Source organism: Drosophila bipectinata, chromosome XR (assembly GCF_030179905.1).
Source record: "Drosophila bipectinata strain 14024-0381.07 chromosome XR, DbipHiC1v2, whole genome shotgun sequence".
NCBI lineage: Eukaryota > Metazoa > Arthropoda > Insecta > Diptera > Drosophilidae > Drosophila > Drosophila bipectinata.
In genome coordinates, this window is record NC_091735.1 from 2,950,251 (window position 1) to 2,967,816 (window position 17,566).

General features: G+C 34.2%; 1 protein-coding gene across 4 annotated transcripts; it reads left to right on the plus strand.

The window, feature by feature from the left end:
- The first annotated feature begins 1,077 nt into the window (after positions 1 to 1,077).
- exd (PBX homeobox extradenticle) lies at positions 1,078 to 17,421 on the plus strand. 4 transcript variants are annotated; one of them, XM_017249672.3, is made up of 5 exons: positions 1,078 to 1,171; positions 10,624 to 10,941; positions 12,513 to 12,831; positions 16,059 to 16,317; positions 16,372 to 17,421. In XM_017249672.3, exons 2-5 carry the CDS (start codon positions 10,677 to 10,679, stop codon positions 16,657 to 16,659), a joined length of 1,131 nt encoding a protein of 376 aa, XP_017105161.1. In that variant the 5' UTR covers positions 1,078 to 1,171; positions 10,624 to 10,676; the 3' UTR covers positions 16,660 to 17,421. The 4 variants fall into 4 exon arrangements, with proteins under 4 accessions (XP_017105161.1, XP_043067177.1, XP_017105146.1 ...); XM_043211242.2 differs by having other exon boundaries at positions 1,126 to 1,255; XM_017249657.3 differs by having other exon boundaries at positions 1,161 to 1,251.
- Positions 17,422 to 17,566: the final 145 nt, after the last annotated feature.

A 17,566-nucleotide genomic window follows, 5' to 3' on the forward strand; every position in this document is an offset into this window, starting at 1 on the left:
CTTCCTTATACCTTCCACCAATATTGACTAGAAACTTTGCCATGTTCCTAAATCCATTGCCATTAATTGATGAAAAGGGTCGGCAGTCCTGTGTCACCCATTCCACACATGCGTCAATAGCATCTTTTTTGTCCTCTGGTTTCGCTGTAGTTAACAATTTTGACTCTTTAAGCAACTTGCAGCATTTGTGTCGGCTTAAATTTGAAGTCTGTTTCGGTGAGTATTTCACAAGATCATGACAAGATCGGCAATATAAAAAACCATCCAGAACAACGCCATCCTCCTTAACAATTTATGTCAATATGTTCCAAATATTACTTCTACCCTTATGTCGGACAGCCAATTGGTATTCATTTGCGCGAATTTTTTCAATGATACCCTCCATATCAATCAAGTAACAAAATGCAACTAATTATGAAGTACTAAAATGTATTATGAAGCAAAACGAAGAATTTGACCAAAAAAAAGAACAAGCTACAAACTACAAGCTAAACTACAAGAAGCTGGCATAGAAATTGTTATTGTACATGCAGTCGTAACGCTCACATTGTGTCGTCTTGTCGCTAATCGTTTACTCATCCACACTCAACTCAAGTTGATCCCATTGATGCTTTCGTATACACCTGCTCATTTTTTTGGTCGGAATGATGCGTACGGAAAAATTAGTTGATTTTCACTCATCACTGTTTTTTGTTCAGTGAGTTGAATTGATTGAGAAATTTTGAACCGAGGACACAAGATGATCGGAATGATACGTACGGCAAAATGAGTTGATTTTCACTCAAAACTATTTTTTGTTCAGTGAGTTGAATTGATTCAGCAATTTTGAACCGAGGACACAAGATGATCGGAATGATGCGTACGGAAAAATGAGTTGATTTTTACTCATCACTGTGTTTCGTTCAGTGAGTTGAGTTGATTAAAAAGTTGGCATATGATTAAATCAAGAAAGTATTGATTTTTGCAGTTCTCTTTTTTTTTTTTTTTTGCACGCACAGTCACGACCATTTGAGAGCTTATACCTAAAATACCATTTTTACAGGTTCTATTGTGTTATAATGCGTTAGCAGGTACCATTGCGTATTAATTCAATTGTTAAATCCAAATGGGAACGAAAATTTGAGTAAGCGCATGTTTGAGAAATCCTTGAATTCCTGAAGATTTATAACCAGTAAGTACTGAAAGTACCAAAAAATCAATATTTTCCAGAGTATACAGAACCAAAATTTTAATCGTCTTGAACTGTTCTAAGTAGGTAATAATCAAACCATTTCTAAAATTAAATTTATTTAAAGAATTTGTAAGTACATAAAAATTTATTAATGACAACGAAAAAATAATTTTTTTCTTAGTATATGTATGTTAAGTTATGTACATTTAATGTATGTATACTGGGATAAATTTTATTTTTATCTGGAGAAATATAAACACAATCACTTTAAAATAAATACATATTTATATACGAAAGTACTTACACCTCTTAGTGTGGACCTTACATACAAACAAGTCCAAACAACCATTTCAATGAAAATGACAATATGTACATATGTATGTATCTATGCATGCAGTTATGTATGTATAAATAAAATAGAAATATATATGTATGTATATTAATATACAGAATGAAAAAATAACTATGAGTCTGAACTGATACATATTAATTTTAATTTTAATATTTGCCATGAATATGATAAATTGATTATTTTGAAGCAATAGGCTTATAAATTTGACATACATAAACATGTATACATTTACCATATGTATGTAGCACCATGTACATACACTGCCGCTCAACTGAATACGTTTATATCAGTGGTAGAAATTTATCTATAATTCCTAAACCAGTTTTTCGATTTACATAATTTTTTTTCTTTAATTTTTAACTCATATTAAAATTAAAATCTGAAGAAGTTTTTTTCAAAAACATTTCATATTTATTTTTTCTTTTGAAAGCTTAACAAAATCAATGATTCTTTTTCGTTCATCTGAATAGGTTCAACTTAAAAAAATGCAAATTATATAAGTAACTTAAGACATTTTCTAGTTTTTGGCACTTGGCTTATACTAAATTAAATTTCTAAGTTAATTTTTGTAAGTTTAACAATGAGTGAATTCGCCGTTATTAAATATAACTTCATATACACTATTCGGGAAGCGAGCTATACAAATTTTGCAGTATTTGCAGAAAAATTGTTGTCCAGGCCGTTTTAATTGCCGCAACTAAAGTTGTTTTGCTATCAAATTGCCTTCCTCCTTCATATACCTAGCGCGATAGCAATCCCCATACGTTGGTTAGTCCATTTAATAACGTGAAAAATGTTGGAATAATAAGGCAACGCTTTCTGCATTACAGATTTGCAGGTTTCTGCGCTCAGTTTGGAAGTAACAAATAGCATGTCGCAAGTGCCAATGACTAATACCGACACCCAAACCATTACGCCTCCTTCACAGGTATGGCGACGGCTCAGGAAATGCTCTTCCTTTCGAAGATCGTGTTAGTAATAATTGTATCCATCGGGGCCGTCCAAATTAAATTTGTTTTCGTCGGATTTTCTGCCATTTGCTCGTCCAGCTCATGAGCTTGCGCGCAAAGATCAGTCGTGAAGCTTTACGTGCATCATTTAACGGAGGCTTTTTTGCAGAGAGTATTATAATTTTGTCCAAAAGTGTGCAACGCAGTGAAGGAGACATCTCCGACCCTATAAAGTATATATATTCTCGATCAGGATCACCTCCTGATATGAGCATGTCCGTCTGTCCGTCCGTCCGTCTGTTTCTACGCAAACAAGTCTCTCAGTTTAAACGCTATCAACTTGAAACTTTGCACACACCCTTCTATTCTTTGCACGCAGTATATATGTCGGAACGACCGGGATCGGCCGACTATATCCTATAGATGCCATATAACTGAACGATCGGAAATGGTTTTTGGTAAAAATACCAACTTTTGTATTTTTGAAGATAGAAGCTTGATACTTTGCTTGAGCTTTATTTTTTATAAATTGGTTATACTATGATATTATCATAAGGATCGGCCAACTATATTAGATTTTTGCGATATATATCCGGTTTGAACTGCAAGGGTATCCGCCATCGGCTCCACCCGAAGTTAGCTAACTTCATTTCTTGTTTTAAGTTTTAATTGGTGTAGGTGATTAGTTGACAAAAGCTGTAGACACATTGGCTTTAACACCGCAAACTTTTTAATTTTGGGTGCTGCGAGATGCGAATTGGATGCAGCTCGCACAATATGCCTCCACTTTGCCACAGAGATGGCGTGTCTGATTCCGTCTTTCATGTTTTTTCCGTATTCCGATTTGCTTATTAAAAAGTTACAACATTTTGTCTTCGTTAAATTATTAAAAGCGATTTTGCGATGGCCAAGACCATTTTTACGATAGACCTCGAAAATTGTTCTCCGCTTTTTTCATTTATTTTAAATAAAATATATGAAATTAAAAGGTCCCATCAAAAATGTGTCGCCACACCTCCAAGTTTAATCGCAAACTAATAATCTTTCAGTTGAACCAAAAAATTGCAAATAAATTAGCGGAATCAATAGCAAAACATAATATGTAAAGTACTGGTACTTAGCAAACGGTTCATTACTAGCACATACTGATTAACACAAATTTTAAGTTTAGATGTATTTAAAATAATATGCATACGATCAATATACAATGAAAAAATTATAAAAATGGAAGCAAATGTATGTGTACCTATGTAGTTAATCGGCAGTGTATTATGAAATTCTCATAAGAATCAGCCAACTATATCCGATGTTTACGATATATATCCGGTTTTAACTTCAAGGGTATATCAACTTCGGCTCCGCCTGAAGTTAGCTTTTCTTTGTTGTTTTTTTTTTTTTTTAATTGTCAAGAAAAGCAAAATGAGAGCAAATGAGAGAACTTCTAAACAAAATTTGACCATGCTCACACCGTGAATGTTCCGGCAGAGTTGCGGCAGAATTTCCGATCCTATGCACGCTTCCTATGGAAAATGAGAATATGTATTTCCTATAATAAAGTAAGCAATTTCCTTTATGTTTAAACTTCTCTCTCTTCATCTTAAGCGAACGGCCGTGTTTTTTGGTAAACCGCTTGAGAATCGAATTTTTTGAGAAACTTCAGTTTTAACTTAAACCGTATCGCTTTGCGTGTGCTGCGGTATATTTAAATAATTTTTTTAAATTTAATTTCTTCCTCTTTTTGTGCAACAGAGGCCTTATCCTATTTCTGAAATTAGAGGCCTATTCTGAAATAGCACAACATGTTCGCCTATTCTGAATAGAGGCCTATTTCTGAAATTTTTCTTTACTCCAAAGCTCCCGCTTGAGCTCTTATTTAGCACAGGGGTTCAAGGTATAGTGTTTTTTAACTTTATATATATATATTGTTTTTACATTCTTAATTTTTGAAAAGGAATTAAGGGGTTATATACAGTTGTACCGCGCAAAAATATGGATTTTTATCGATTTTTTTTTGACACCATAGAAAATATTTATGAAAAATGTTTTACCAACGTTGTTTAGTACATGTTTCTGGGTACTTAATTAAATTTTTTCATAAAAAAAGATTGCATAACAAAAAGGTTATAGCCGAATTCCCGGATCGTCTTTTTTCCATGGTGTCTTGCGGTGGACATGATTTCTCGAAAACGGTTCATCCGAAATCCAAAATTCAAAAAAGTTTAGTTAGTATATTGTATTTTCCGTGAACGAGGGATTTTTAAAAATTTTGACTAAAAAAAAAATGGCGACGTTTTTAACAAAAAATGTATTTTTTCAAGGTATAAGATTTTCGTTTTTTGTGCTTTAAAAAAGGAGTTTTCAAAAAAATTAAAAATCCCTCGTTCACGGACTAGCTAATATTATAATAAATAAGTGGTCAAAATTTGGTGTTGATCGGATTATTAGTTTTTTAGTAATCGTGTCCACCGCAAAGGTAATTTCCCAAAAAAAAGATTCTGAGATAATCGCGTTTAAAGTTTCAAGTTTGTTCAAGTTTTATATGCAGATAGTGCGCTATAAATAGCTACAGCTTCGGTTTTAATGCTCCGATTGTTATGAATTTTTGTGAGAGTATTCCCAATAGAATATACTTAAAGAATATGCAATAAAAAAAATCGATTTTTTCATATATCACAACTGTATATAACCCCTTAAAACTCGTCTGTTCAATGAAGTCTTGAAACAAGACAATCTCCTTATCTCAGCCTACCATTAATTGCTGGCTATGTGAAACGTCGTACACGCCAAGTGTGCCGTATTCACTGCCGCAGTTTCGGATGCCATTTCCCGTAGGTCTGGTTTATATTGTTATTGTGTATTTATTGTTCGTTAGGTCGGCTTTTAGACTTATGTTTTTTATCTGATCCTGATGGTACTATTCTCTCCACAGCTTTCCCCCTTTCAACCCCAGAGGATCCATATCACCCCACGCTGGAGGTCTCAAAAGGATCAAAAGATTCCATGTGTGGCAAATAAGATTCGCTGTTTCCGTAAAGCTGATATTCACAAACTTAATAGCCTTATCGTTACATATGATTGGTCCGATATTCTGGCATGCACCGATCCAAATGTCACCTTAGAAAAATTTTTCCGAACTTTAAATAAATTTTTTGACTCATGTGTGCCATGGAAATATCCGTCCGCTTCAACAAATCCTTCTTGGTTTGCAAGGCGCCTTACTAACCTGAAAAATACTAAAAATAGGCTCTTACTTAAACATAAAAAAAAACCTTCTTTAGTATAGATTTTTCAAGATATCTACTAGCTCAATCAAATTTTACCGTTATATTCGCCGCTGCCGGATAAAATTTACTCAGGATCCAAAGCAGTTTTATAACTTTGCAAACACTTAGCATAAACTCGTATCTTTTCTACTTCTGCTTACGTTTGAAAATTCATCTACGACCTCTGATCAGGCCGATCTATTCGCAAAATTTCTTCAATCACCTTATTCTCCGCCTAAAATGTCAGATCAGCCTTAAAGGGCCCATCCACAGGCGAGCATGTTGGGCGAACATGTTGTGCTCGACGAAATTTTTCCTGTGGATGGTAGTGTTCGTTGTCAAATTTTGTGTTCGTCAAAATGTTCGAATAAAATTGAAATCGTTCTATTTTGACAACGTTGGCAACAACATGCTCGCCAATGGATGGCAATGTTGGCACGAACGTCAGTTTGAAAAACGTTTTGGTAGAGCAAAATTAACAAAACATTCCTGCAAGATTTTATTTATTGCCTAAAAAACATTTGCATAAAAAACAAAACATAAAAACAAGCATTTGCGTAATAATGCATGCCTCACGCATTTGTGTGTCCTGTTTTCGTATTTCAGGCTCTACTAAATTTAACAGTTCTTGTAGAAATATGTAGAACTGTCCATTCGAAGAAAGTTTTTTAAATCCATAGGAGACGTTTCATGCAACTCCTTTAAAAGCTTCGTATGTGTGAATTTTAGCCGCTTTGCGTACCATTCCTTCATCCACATACTGTGCTTCCTTTTTTTTTGTCTTTTTTTCTAAGCAAATACCTATTGCCATAAGTGCAATTAGAGTGCCGCTATCGTTGTCCGTTGACATGTTGATAGTTTGAAAATTTATCAAAAAATGATGTTCGCACGAATGTTGGCTCTAGTTAGTGGGGAAAATGAAATTCAAGTAGGCGAGCTATGTATGTTGACGAATATGCTCGCCTGTGGATGGGCCCCTTTACGCATACAACATTCAATCAGCAAATCTTACTTTCTGTCCGTTTTTCTCCGAGATTACCTTATTATCTGATCTTCTAAGGGTCAAAACTATTTATTCGCCAGGCCTCAAACCTCTTAGAATTTTCAACTTATCTCTGGAAACCTCGATTTTCCCGGTTAAGTGGAAAGAATCATTTATAAATTCCTTACATAAAAAGGGGAAAAAGTCCGATGCTGCCAACTAAAAAGGAATCTCTTAATTGTCGCCACTTCCAAAGTTATTTGAAAAATTAATTACTCCTCGTTTGCAACATCTTTGCTCTTCGATCATGTCTCCATGTCAGCATGGCTTCATTAAGCGTCGCTCCACCGCCACTAATTTACTGGAGTTGACATCCTTTGTCATAGATGGCTTTTGTAAGGGATATTAAACCGATGTAATTTACACAAACTTCAGCAAAGCATTTGATTCAGTTAATCACTCACTCTAAACTGAATATGCTGGGATTTTCTACAGACCTACTAACGTGGATATCCGGCTACTTAGATGCAAGAACACAAAGAGTCTTATTCAAAAGCATACATTTCCGTTTGGTCCGTGATACATCTGGCGTCCTTAAGAAAGTCATCTTGGCCTGTTATTATTTACTCTTTTTATTAATGACTTGCACCCTGCTTTAACTAACTCTCTAGTTCTTATGTATGCAGATGATGTAAAGCTTTGTCTTCAGTACAAATCCATCTCTGCCCAATGCAGTCTTCAGTCTGATTTTAAAAACTTTCCAAAATGACAAATTTTTAGCAAATTATTTAATACTTAATAGATCAAAATGCAAGCGTATGTCAAATCCTCAACTTCAGTCTTACAGTAGCAGACTCTACTAATAAATTAACTTAACAATCGTAGCTTACCAGCTTACCAACCAGCTTAACAAATCGTAGGACAATGTTCGGTGTAGTTTTTCTACATACTACTGTGGGCAAAAAGTAAGGTGAATTTGTTTGTAAAACGAAAAGAGAAGAATAATTGATCCCCTCCCAATGAAATACAAATAGTCCTTTTCCGGTATAGCCATGAGCGCCCTTGGCGCCTCCTCAATCGACTCGAAACGCGTTCCCCGGAGTGGTCTTTTGAAAAATGGTTTTCATTTCGGTACCAAACGAGATTCGACTTTTCGTAGTCACAAATTGTCTTCGAAAATGGTTTTCACACGATCTTCTGATATTTCGATCATATCAGTAAGGTCTCTAACAGTCAACCGACGATTTTTGAGCACTAATTCCTTCACTTCATTGACGTGTTGGTCATCTGTTGACGTCGATGGTCGACCGGAGCGCTCCGGTCATCAACAAGTTGCCGACCTTCTTTGATGTCTTTGTATCTCTTATAAACATTTTTCAGGGACATGGTAGAATCACCAACGTTTCCGCACCCGAAAATTCATTCCGCAAACAAAATTTGTAGCACTTTTCAGCTCAAATAAGTCGGACAAACTCAAGCGTAAATATAGAACTGATACTGGTATTGACATTAACAGTGACGCCAACATAAAAAAAATAACTTGTTCGTCATTTTAAGCCCGTGAATTTTAAATTGAAAATTCACTTTACTTTTTGCCCACAGTAATAATCTAATTAATGGGGATGTAGATAGCCAGTATTTACTAACACGCTTAAATTTGAACATTCCTAATGGAAGGACTAGAAATTTCGGTCCTCAATGCCTTAGCCATTGCAGTTTGACATATGCACAGCACGACACTTTTACGGTCGCAGGGACGCAGTATACAATGCGGACTGGCCGGGATCGGTTGAATACTTCCTATAGATGCCATATAACTAGTTGGTGGGAACTTTGGAGCTTTTAAGTCAGAAGATTGGAGCTTTTTTAAAATTTGTATTATACAAAATTCATCATTCTGTATTGTACATAATATATTCCATGTTATATATTTTGAAACATATTTTTTAAAGCAATTTTTTAAAATCCGGGGTTCCCGAAATTAGCTTACGGCTGAGCAAGCTGCAAAATCAATGCAAGAAAGAAACAACCATTGTTGCTTGTTTTTTTTTTGTTTAATGTCGTTACAAAAACTTTAGTACCATTAGTACCTACAAAAACTTTAGTACCATTCACAATGGGGTGAAAAAAAAAAAAATTGAATCAAAAAATAAATTTTAAATATTTAGCAATTAATAAAAGGCCAGCTTTTTAAACCACCCTATTATTTTATGGCAAACAATATATTGCTTCCTACTAAAAAAGGTTCTGCAAAGAAATTCGTCGCTTCAAATCAATCATTCTGCCAGAAACTAAAACAAGATTTTATTTCTTGCAGTAAAAAGTTTTCGGCATGCAACAACAAAATACATTACGATTTTCGTGATTGAGGTAGTGAAGGAGGAGAACAGGGGAAGATCCATAATTGTGCTTCTAATTGGCCTTCGCCTAAGCTGATCCGCATATACATTAGAGGTCTGCATGAATAGCTAAAAAACGACATTCAAATGCACAACCTTGAAAATGAATTGAGTGAGATAGAATGCTGAGACGAAAATTTATGAATGAGTGAGTGCGACTGTGTAGGTCTCACTCGCACAACATTCGGGGGTTGAAAACCGAATTAAATGAGTTAGAGTTACAGTTCGCATACGAATTGTTTCGAATACATTCTAGAATGTACAATACAACTATGCATATTTGCCTGTATTTTAAGACGCTGATAATAAAATAATTCAAAAGTGGAAGTAAGTGATTGTATTTATATACATATTATATACAATATTTTCAATATTTATTAATAAATAAATTTCCAGCACATTTTTGCCGCTAAAAAAATGTTGTAAAATAATTTAATTTGGAAAAACTTAAAAAAAACTAAAAAAAAACACTAAGAAAATAATAATAACAGTTAAAAACCATAAGTAAAAAAACCCTTTCATCATAATTCACCTTTCGGTCAATTTCCTCATTAAAGAATTATTAGTATTAAAGAAGCGTTTTGCTCAACAAAAGAAAATAAATGAATGCATAGAGTGTGTTAAAAACCAATTCGGCTGCATTCCTGATTCCAAAAGCACTCTTTTCACTTCCCATCCCAACTCACTTGGTTTCAAAGCAAGATAATGCTCTTAGTTTAGTTTCAAAGCAAGTTAGAATGCTCTCTCACTCCCTCTCACTCAATTCGTTGTGTCTCTTGCACTCATTCATTCTATTCCATTCGGATGAATTCAATGGCTGAGGCAATAAGAATGTATTCCTGCAGACCTCTAATATACATGTGCTTTACCCATATAAAAAAGAAGGACAACAACAAAGGAACGAGAGAAACGAGGGTGTGCAAAAAGGTCGTTGTTTGCAAATTTTTTTTTTTTTAATTATGTATATTTGATTTTCCTTCACTTGTACGGGTACTTCTCTTAACTTGCTGCAGTGCTTTCAGCTTGAGCATTGCGAAAGAGGAGTAAACAAAACGAAACTAAATTCTATTTATATTACAAGTCTTATTATTTAAAATGTGAATAAGTAGTTTTCCATCACCATTTACAGAATAACTATACAAAATGTGATAAAATATTATCAACCGTTAGATTGTCTTTCTGCCGCTTCTGTGTTTATTTAATTTGGGTGCTACGGCGTTCGTTTACAATAGGTACCGTAATATAAGTACCAAGTAGTCAAAAGTAAGCTGGGTTGTTTAGCATTTGTTATATAGGGTTTTTGAATACTTATAATTAGGTGGTTCGCTCAGTTTAGTACTCTAGTAAGTAGACATGTGAAAAGTACAAAAATACAACAAATTTTCAGATTTAGCTTAATTTAAATTTTTTTGTGTAGATATAAATAAGCATTTGGAATGATAGGGCATCGAAAATGTTAAAAAAAATGTCCTTATATTTCTAAATAATTATTTTTGACTATTTCAGTATTTTTTAATACCATTCGTCTGGTATTGGGATAATAGCATCTTACTCCAAGTATGGAAGATCCCAATCGCATGTTAGCCCACTCTGGAGGAATGATGGCTCCCCAAGGCTATGGGCTAACAGGTCAAGATGATGGACAAAATACAGGGAGTGAGAATGAGGTCCGTAAACAAAAGGATATTGGAGAAATATTACAACAAATCATGAGTATATCAGAGCAGTCGCTGGATGAGGCGCAAGCAAGAAAACATACGCTTAATTGTCATCGAATGAAGCCGGCACTATTCTCCGTCTTGTGTGAAATAAAAGAGAAGACTGGTATGTGTTATCCTTATTGCTTTTTTATACCCTTGCAGAGGGTATTATAATTTTGTCCAAAAGTGTGCAACGCAGTGAAGGAGACATCTCCGACCCTATAAAGTATATATATTCTTGATCAGGATCACCTCCTGAGTTGATATGAGCATGTCCGTCTGTCTGTCTGTTTCTACGCGAACTAGTCTCTCAGTGTTAAAGCTATCGATTTAAAACTTTGCACACACCCTTCTTTCCTTTGCACGCAGTATATAACTCGGATCGACCGGGATCGGCCGACTATATCCTATAGCTGCCATATAATCGATTGATCGGAAATGGTATAACTTTGGTGTTTTTTAAATTAGGGAGTTCAAATTTTACATGAGAGCTATTTTTCGTGTTTTTTGAAGATAGAAATCTGGAACTTAGTAGAGATTATATTTTTGGTCTGATAATCCGACCTACCAAATTTTATAAGGATCGGCCGACTATATCTTATAGCTGCCATATAACTGAACGATCGGAAATGGTTTTTGGTAGGAATACCAACTTTGGTATGTTTGAGAAAGAAGTTTGGGACTTTTTTTTAGATAAATTGGGTTATATTATCATATTCTTATAAGGATCGGTTAACTATATCCGATGATTGCGATATTTATCTGGTTTTAACAGCAAGGGGTATATCCACTTCGGCTCCGCCTGATGTTAGCTCTTCTGTCGGCCGATCGTTATGAAATTTGGTAGCTCGGATCAACTGACCAACAAAAATAGAATCTGTACAAAGTTCCAACTTTCTGCCTTCAAAAACACGAAAGTTGGGTCATTTCCGATTAAAATCGAGGCGCATTGGTTATAAGTCATTAATCATTAAACCGAAGGTTCAAGATGATCGGAATGAGTGTACGGTGTACGGCAAAATGAGTTGAATTTTTCTCATCACTGGGTTTTGTTTAGTAAGTTGAGTTGAATGAAAAAGTTCGCGTATGATTAAATCAAGAAAATAGTGATTTTTGCAGGTCTCTGATATGAATCCTCAGGGGCAATGTTCTGGAAAGTGTAATTCCATCTGAATCTTAAACGAAACTCAAGTTATTTGTTGATATTAAAGTAAATTAGATTGTTTTATATGAATTTTTAGCCCAAAATGGAAAATTCCATTGTCCCATATTTTCCGGTCGCACAGCTGTTTATTTATCTGTGTGGTTTTCCCATGTGAAAAAAGCACGGTGTTTGTAAATCTAAGCGTTGTGATTTAACATTGATTTCAACTCTCTAACTCTAAAAACACCAAAGTTATACCATTTCCGATGAATCAGTTATATGGCAGCTATAGGATATTGTCGGCCGATCCCGGTCGTTCCGACTTATATACTGCGTGCAAAGGAAAGAAGGGTGTGGGAAAAATTTCAAGTCGAAAGCATTAAAACTGAGAGACTAGTCTGAGATTTTAGTTGTTCTTAAAAAGTGAACATAAGGAAAAAAGAGGTTAACAGTTATTTGCTAGCTATGATAAAAAGTCATTCAAAACATAAAAAAAGGATAAAAAAGTAAAGAATTTACTAATATTTATTTTTTCACATTGCTCATTACAGTTCTTTCTATTAGAAATACCCAGGAGGAGGAGCCCCCAGATCCGCAGCTTATGAGATTGGATAATATGCTGATTGCCGAGGGTGTTGCGGGCCCTGAAAAAGGCGGTGGGGGAGCGGCAGCCGCATCAGCAGCTGCGGCTAGCCAAGGCGGATCGCTTTCTATTGATGGAGCTGATAATGCTATAGAGCATTCGGACTACCGCGCAAAACTAGCTCAAATACGTCAGATTTATCATCAGGAGTTGGAAAAGTACGAGCAGGCCTGTAACGAATTTACAACTCACGTTATGAACCTTTTACGAGAACAAAGTCGCACAAGGTGAGTGAATTGTAAATCAATATCTAAAAACAAGAAAAGCTAACTTCGGGCGGAGCCGTATTTTTACCAAATACCATTTCCGATCGATCAGTTATATGGCAGCTATAAGATGTAGTCGGCCGACCCTTGTGAAATTTTGTAAGTCGTATTATTTTGCCAAAAGTAGCATTCATGCAAAATACGACAAAATCTCTTACTCTTACTCTAAAACACCAAAGTTATCGCATTTCCGATCAACCAGTTATATGGCAGCTATAGGATATAGTCGGTCCATCCCGGCCGTTCCGACTTACATATATACTGCGTGCAAAGGAAAGAAGAGTGTGTGCAAGTTTAAAGTCGATAGCTTTAAAACTGAAAGACTATTTTGCGAAGAAACAGACAAACAGACAGACGGACATGCTCAAATGAACTTAGGAGGTGATCCTAATCAAAAATATACACTGCCGCTCGACTGAATAGGTTCATAATCTCATTGGTAGAAATTTATCTATAATTCCTAAAGCAGTGTTTCCATTTACATAATTTTTTTTTTCTTAAATCATATTAAAATTAAAATGTATAGAAGTTTTTTTCAAAAATATTTTGTTTTTATTCCTTATTGATTTTTTCTTCTGAAAGCTTAACAGAATCAATGATTTTTTTTTGTTCATCTGAATAGGTTCAACCTTTATATACCATGCGCGATAGCGACCCCAATTGTTTTCCATTATATTAAGGTCAGGTCAATATGGGGGCCATTCGAACAAGTCCACATTTTGAGCCTTCATCCATTTTTTTACCACCCTAGCTGTATGAAGTCCATTTAATAATGAAAAAATGTTGGAGTAATAAGGAAACGCTGTCTGTATTATATATTTGTAGGTTTCTGCGTTCATTTTGAAAGTAACAAATTGCAGGTCGCAAGTGCCAAAGACCGACCCCCAAACCATTAAGCCTCCTTCATAGCTATGGCGATGGCTCAGGAAATGCTCTTCCTTTCGAAGATCGTGATAGTAATAATAGTATCCATCGGGGCCATCCAAATTAATTTTTTTTCCGTCGAAAAAAAAAGCACTTTCTGCCATTAGCTCGTCCAGCTCATGTGCTTGCGCGCAAAGAGCACGACTGCTCTTTAGCTTTACCTGCATCATTAAAAGGTTTTTTTTTTAAGTTCATTCGTTTTTGATGATCAGCCGAGAAAATTACTCTTTTAACTGTTGACACACCTGCTTTAACACCTCAAATTTGTTTAACTTTGGATGCTGAGAGATGTGAATTGTACGAAGGTCGCACAATATGCCTCCTTTCTGCCGCAGAGGTGGCGTATTTGACACCGCCTTTCATGTAGGGATGTCGGAAATATATCAAAATATCAATATATCGATATATTTTCTCTTAAAAAAAATATTATTATCGGAATATTTTTAGGGCGAAAATAGTCGATAATAATATTTTTGAGTTGGTATTTCCGATATTTTACCATATGTTTGGTCACTCTTAAGCCAGAAATTGGCATTAAGTTATCTTATCACGCCTGGAAGTTCGGTTCCATCTGAACGGTTGGCTTCTGCCATTAAATGTGTTGTCTGTGACTCCCGTAGTCGAATGACATACCAGCATATAACCGAAAAGGTTTTTTTAAAATCATTGAAGAAAGATTTGTTTTGTAATTTAGAGTAATTAGGAGCATTAAATACGAGAATTAAGTAATTAGCATTATTTAGTACATATTTCATGAATTAATTAAGTTTTTTAAAACTTTTTTTTTTATATTATGTTTTTTTATAAATACATTTGAATACTATGTCCTTAATAATTTTGTTATTTTTTATTTCAAAGAACGTAAATAAAAGTTGCTTGAGAGTGGGTATAAATATTTGTTGTTTTTCAATTCACTTTTTAAATAAAAAATAGCTCTTATTTGCAGTTCATGGCGGATGAAAACACATATTAAAACCTTTTTTTAAATTTACAAACGACCTTTTTTCAATTTTAGCTGACCATAAAAAATATCGAAAATACTCGATATATCGATTTTTTTTGGTGATATTTCTTAATATTATCGATTGATATTTTTTTCACAGCAAATATCATCAATACGATATTTTTTCAAAAACCAACAACCCTACTTTCATGTTTTTGCCATATTCTGATTTGTTTCTAAAAAAATTACAACATTTTGTCTTTGTCCAATTTTTTTGCAACTTTGCGATAGCTTAGACCACATTCACGAGCGGCAGTGTATATACTTTATTGGGGCAGAGATGTCCCGAAGACATTTTGAAAAATTTTTTTTGCCAAACTGTTTTAACGGCTAATCTACACCCACAAATTAAAAACCAGCCAAATCGGATAATTTTTAGTGAAGTTATAGACCTTTTAGCCTGTTTCCATACTGAATCCGTAGTATGGTCGTAAGTATGTTGTTGTTTTTCCTAAGCGAAAAAGTATGCAACAAAAATTTTTTGCTGAGAATCTATAACGTTTAAGTTTATAGTTTAAACTTTAAACTATAAAGGTTAGTTAAATTGTGGGTGACAGAGATGAGTATCGAGTATAATATAGGCGGGAGACTCGACTATAGCCGTCCTCTCTTGTTTGCTCTTCAATGTTGCAATCATGATACAATATTGAATTATATTGAATATTAGTTACATATTGAATTCGAATTGTTTAGAATGCATTATAGAATGTACGATGTACGATAACTATGCATATTTGCCTGTATTTTTAGACGCTGATAATAAAGTAATTCAAAAGTGGAAGCACTAAGAAAATAATAATAACAGTTAAAAACCAAAAGTATAAAATAATTATTCATACATTCGCTAAAAAAACACTTCGATTATAATTTAACTTTCGGTCAACTCCCTCATTATAAAAGAGTATTAAAAGACGCGTTTTGCTCAACAGAAGAAAATAAATGAGTGTATAGAGTGTGTTAAAAACCATTCGAGACATTCGACTGCATTTCTCATTTCAAAAGCACTCTTCTTACTTCCCACCCAGCTCACTCGGTATCAAAGCAAGAGAATGCCCATGCGTTAGAATGCTTTCTTACTCTCTCACTCCCTCTCACTCAATTCATTGTGTCTCTTGCACTCATTCATTCTTTTCCATTCGGATGTATTCTATTGCTGAGGCAATAAGAATTTGTTCCTGCAGTCCTCTAATCTACACCATAAATACAAGGAAGTAATTTTTTTTTAAATATTCTGAAGTACATTTTTATTTTATATTTACAGACCTATTACTCCAAAAGAAATAGAACGAATGGTTCAAATTATACACAAGAAATTTAGTTCTATTCAAATGCAACTGAAACAATCTACTTGTGAGGCTGTCATGATCTTACGTTCACGTTTTTTAGACGCTCGACGCAAGCGTCGCAATTTTAGTAAACAGGCATCCGAAATTCTCAATGAATATTTTTATAGCCACTTGAGTAACCCATACCCTTCAGAAGAGGCCAAGGAAGAACTTGCGCGTAAATGTGGCATAACAGTAAGTTCATACATTTATTAATTTCTTCTTTTACCTAAAAAAGGCTTTTTTTAGGTATCACAAGTGTCAAATTGGTTTGGGAATAAGCGCATTCGATATAAAAAAAATATTGGTAAGGCACAGGAGGAAGCCAATTTATATGCAGCAAAAAAGGCTGCAGGTGCTTCACCTTATTCCATGGCTGGACCGCCAAGTGGTACAACAACTCCCATGATGTCTCCTGCCCCACCCCAGGATTCAATGGGATACCCAATAGGTTCTGGAGGCTATGACCAGCAGCAATCGTATGACAACACTATGGGTGGGTACGATCCGAATCTTCATCAGGATTTAAGTCCTTGAGAATAGTTTCCCATGTTTTTTTTTTGTAATACTGCAAATTTAAACTTAAGGCAACGTAAATTGATGCAGAAAGTCCGCTGCTCTTAATATCGTATACGATTTTAATAATTATGTGTACCTTCTCTGATAAGAAAAAAAAACTTTCATTCATTAAAACATGTAAAAAATGACGATTCTCGCACAAGTGTTTAGTTTTCGTACCCCAAAATGCAAAACTTTTTAAAAATAATAAAAAAAATAAACTGCGTTGTCTTCAAAATTAAATAAAAAACGTTTCATTTTATTTGTAAATTAGGTTTTATATTTCTTTGTTTTATGTTTATATATGTGTTTATTAAAATATTCAACCGAATATGCTTACCAATTTAAAAATTTTATGTATTGCTTAAAGAAAAAAAAATTGAAGTATAGTTGTCGCATTTCGAGATACGAAAAACTATATAAACATTTTCTTTGAAAGTCAAAGAAAAATTATGGGCTCTTAATAGAAATTTTTAGCGATTTTTAGCATATACAGGATGTATACGAAGTAATATATGTGTTTATTGAATCTAAAATTTAAACAAATATAAAAAAAATCATTTAGGTTATATCATTCAAACAAAAAATTAAGATAAATTCTAAATAAACATTGTTTCACGGAAAATTCAAAAAAACTAATATTTTTGAAATGTAATTTAGCATATTTCCTTAGTAAGCTTACATACATATACATAATAAACATCCTTTAATAAAATTGTATTTTTACAAATAAGAAAACAATTTGAACGAGATGGAATTCGCACACAATTTTACAAATATAATTCAATAAAAAAAATAAAAAAATTATTTCAAATATGTAGTGAATCTTACTACTACGACTATCATGGGGTAGTCCTACCTCAGTCGTATCTTGGGGTCTCGTATC

Coding starts and splice junctions, on each gene's coding strand:
- exd (XM_017249672.3), top strand. CDS start 10,677: ATGGAAGATCCCAATCGCATGTTAGCCCACTCTGGAGGAATGATGGCT. Junction 10,942..12,512: donor TGAAATAAAAGAGAAGACTG/GTATGTGTTATC, acceptor TGCTCATTACAG/TTCTTTCTATTAGAAATACC. Junction 16,318..16,371: donor CGCGTAAATGTGGCATAACA/GTAAGTTCATAC, acceptor GGCTTTTTTTAG/GTATCACAAGTGTCAAATTG.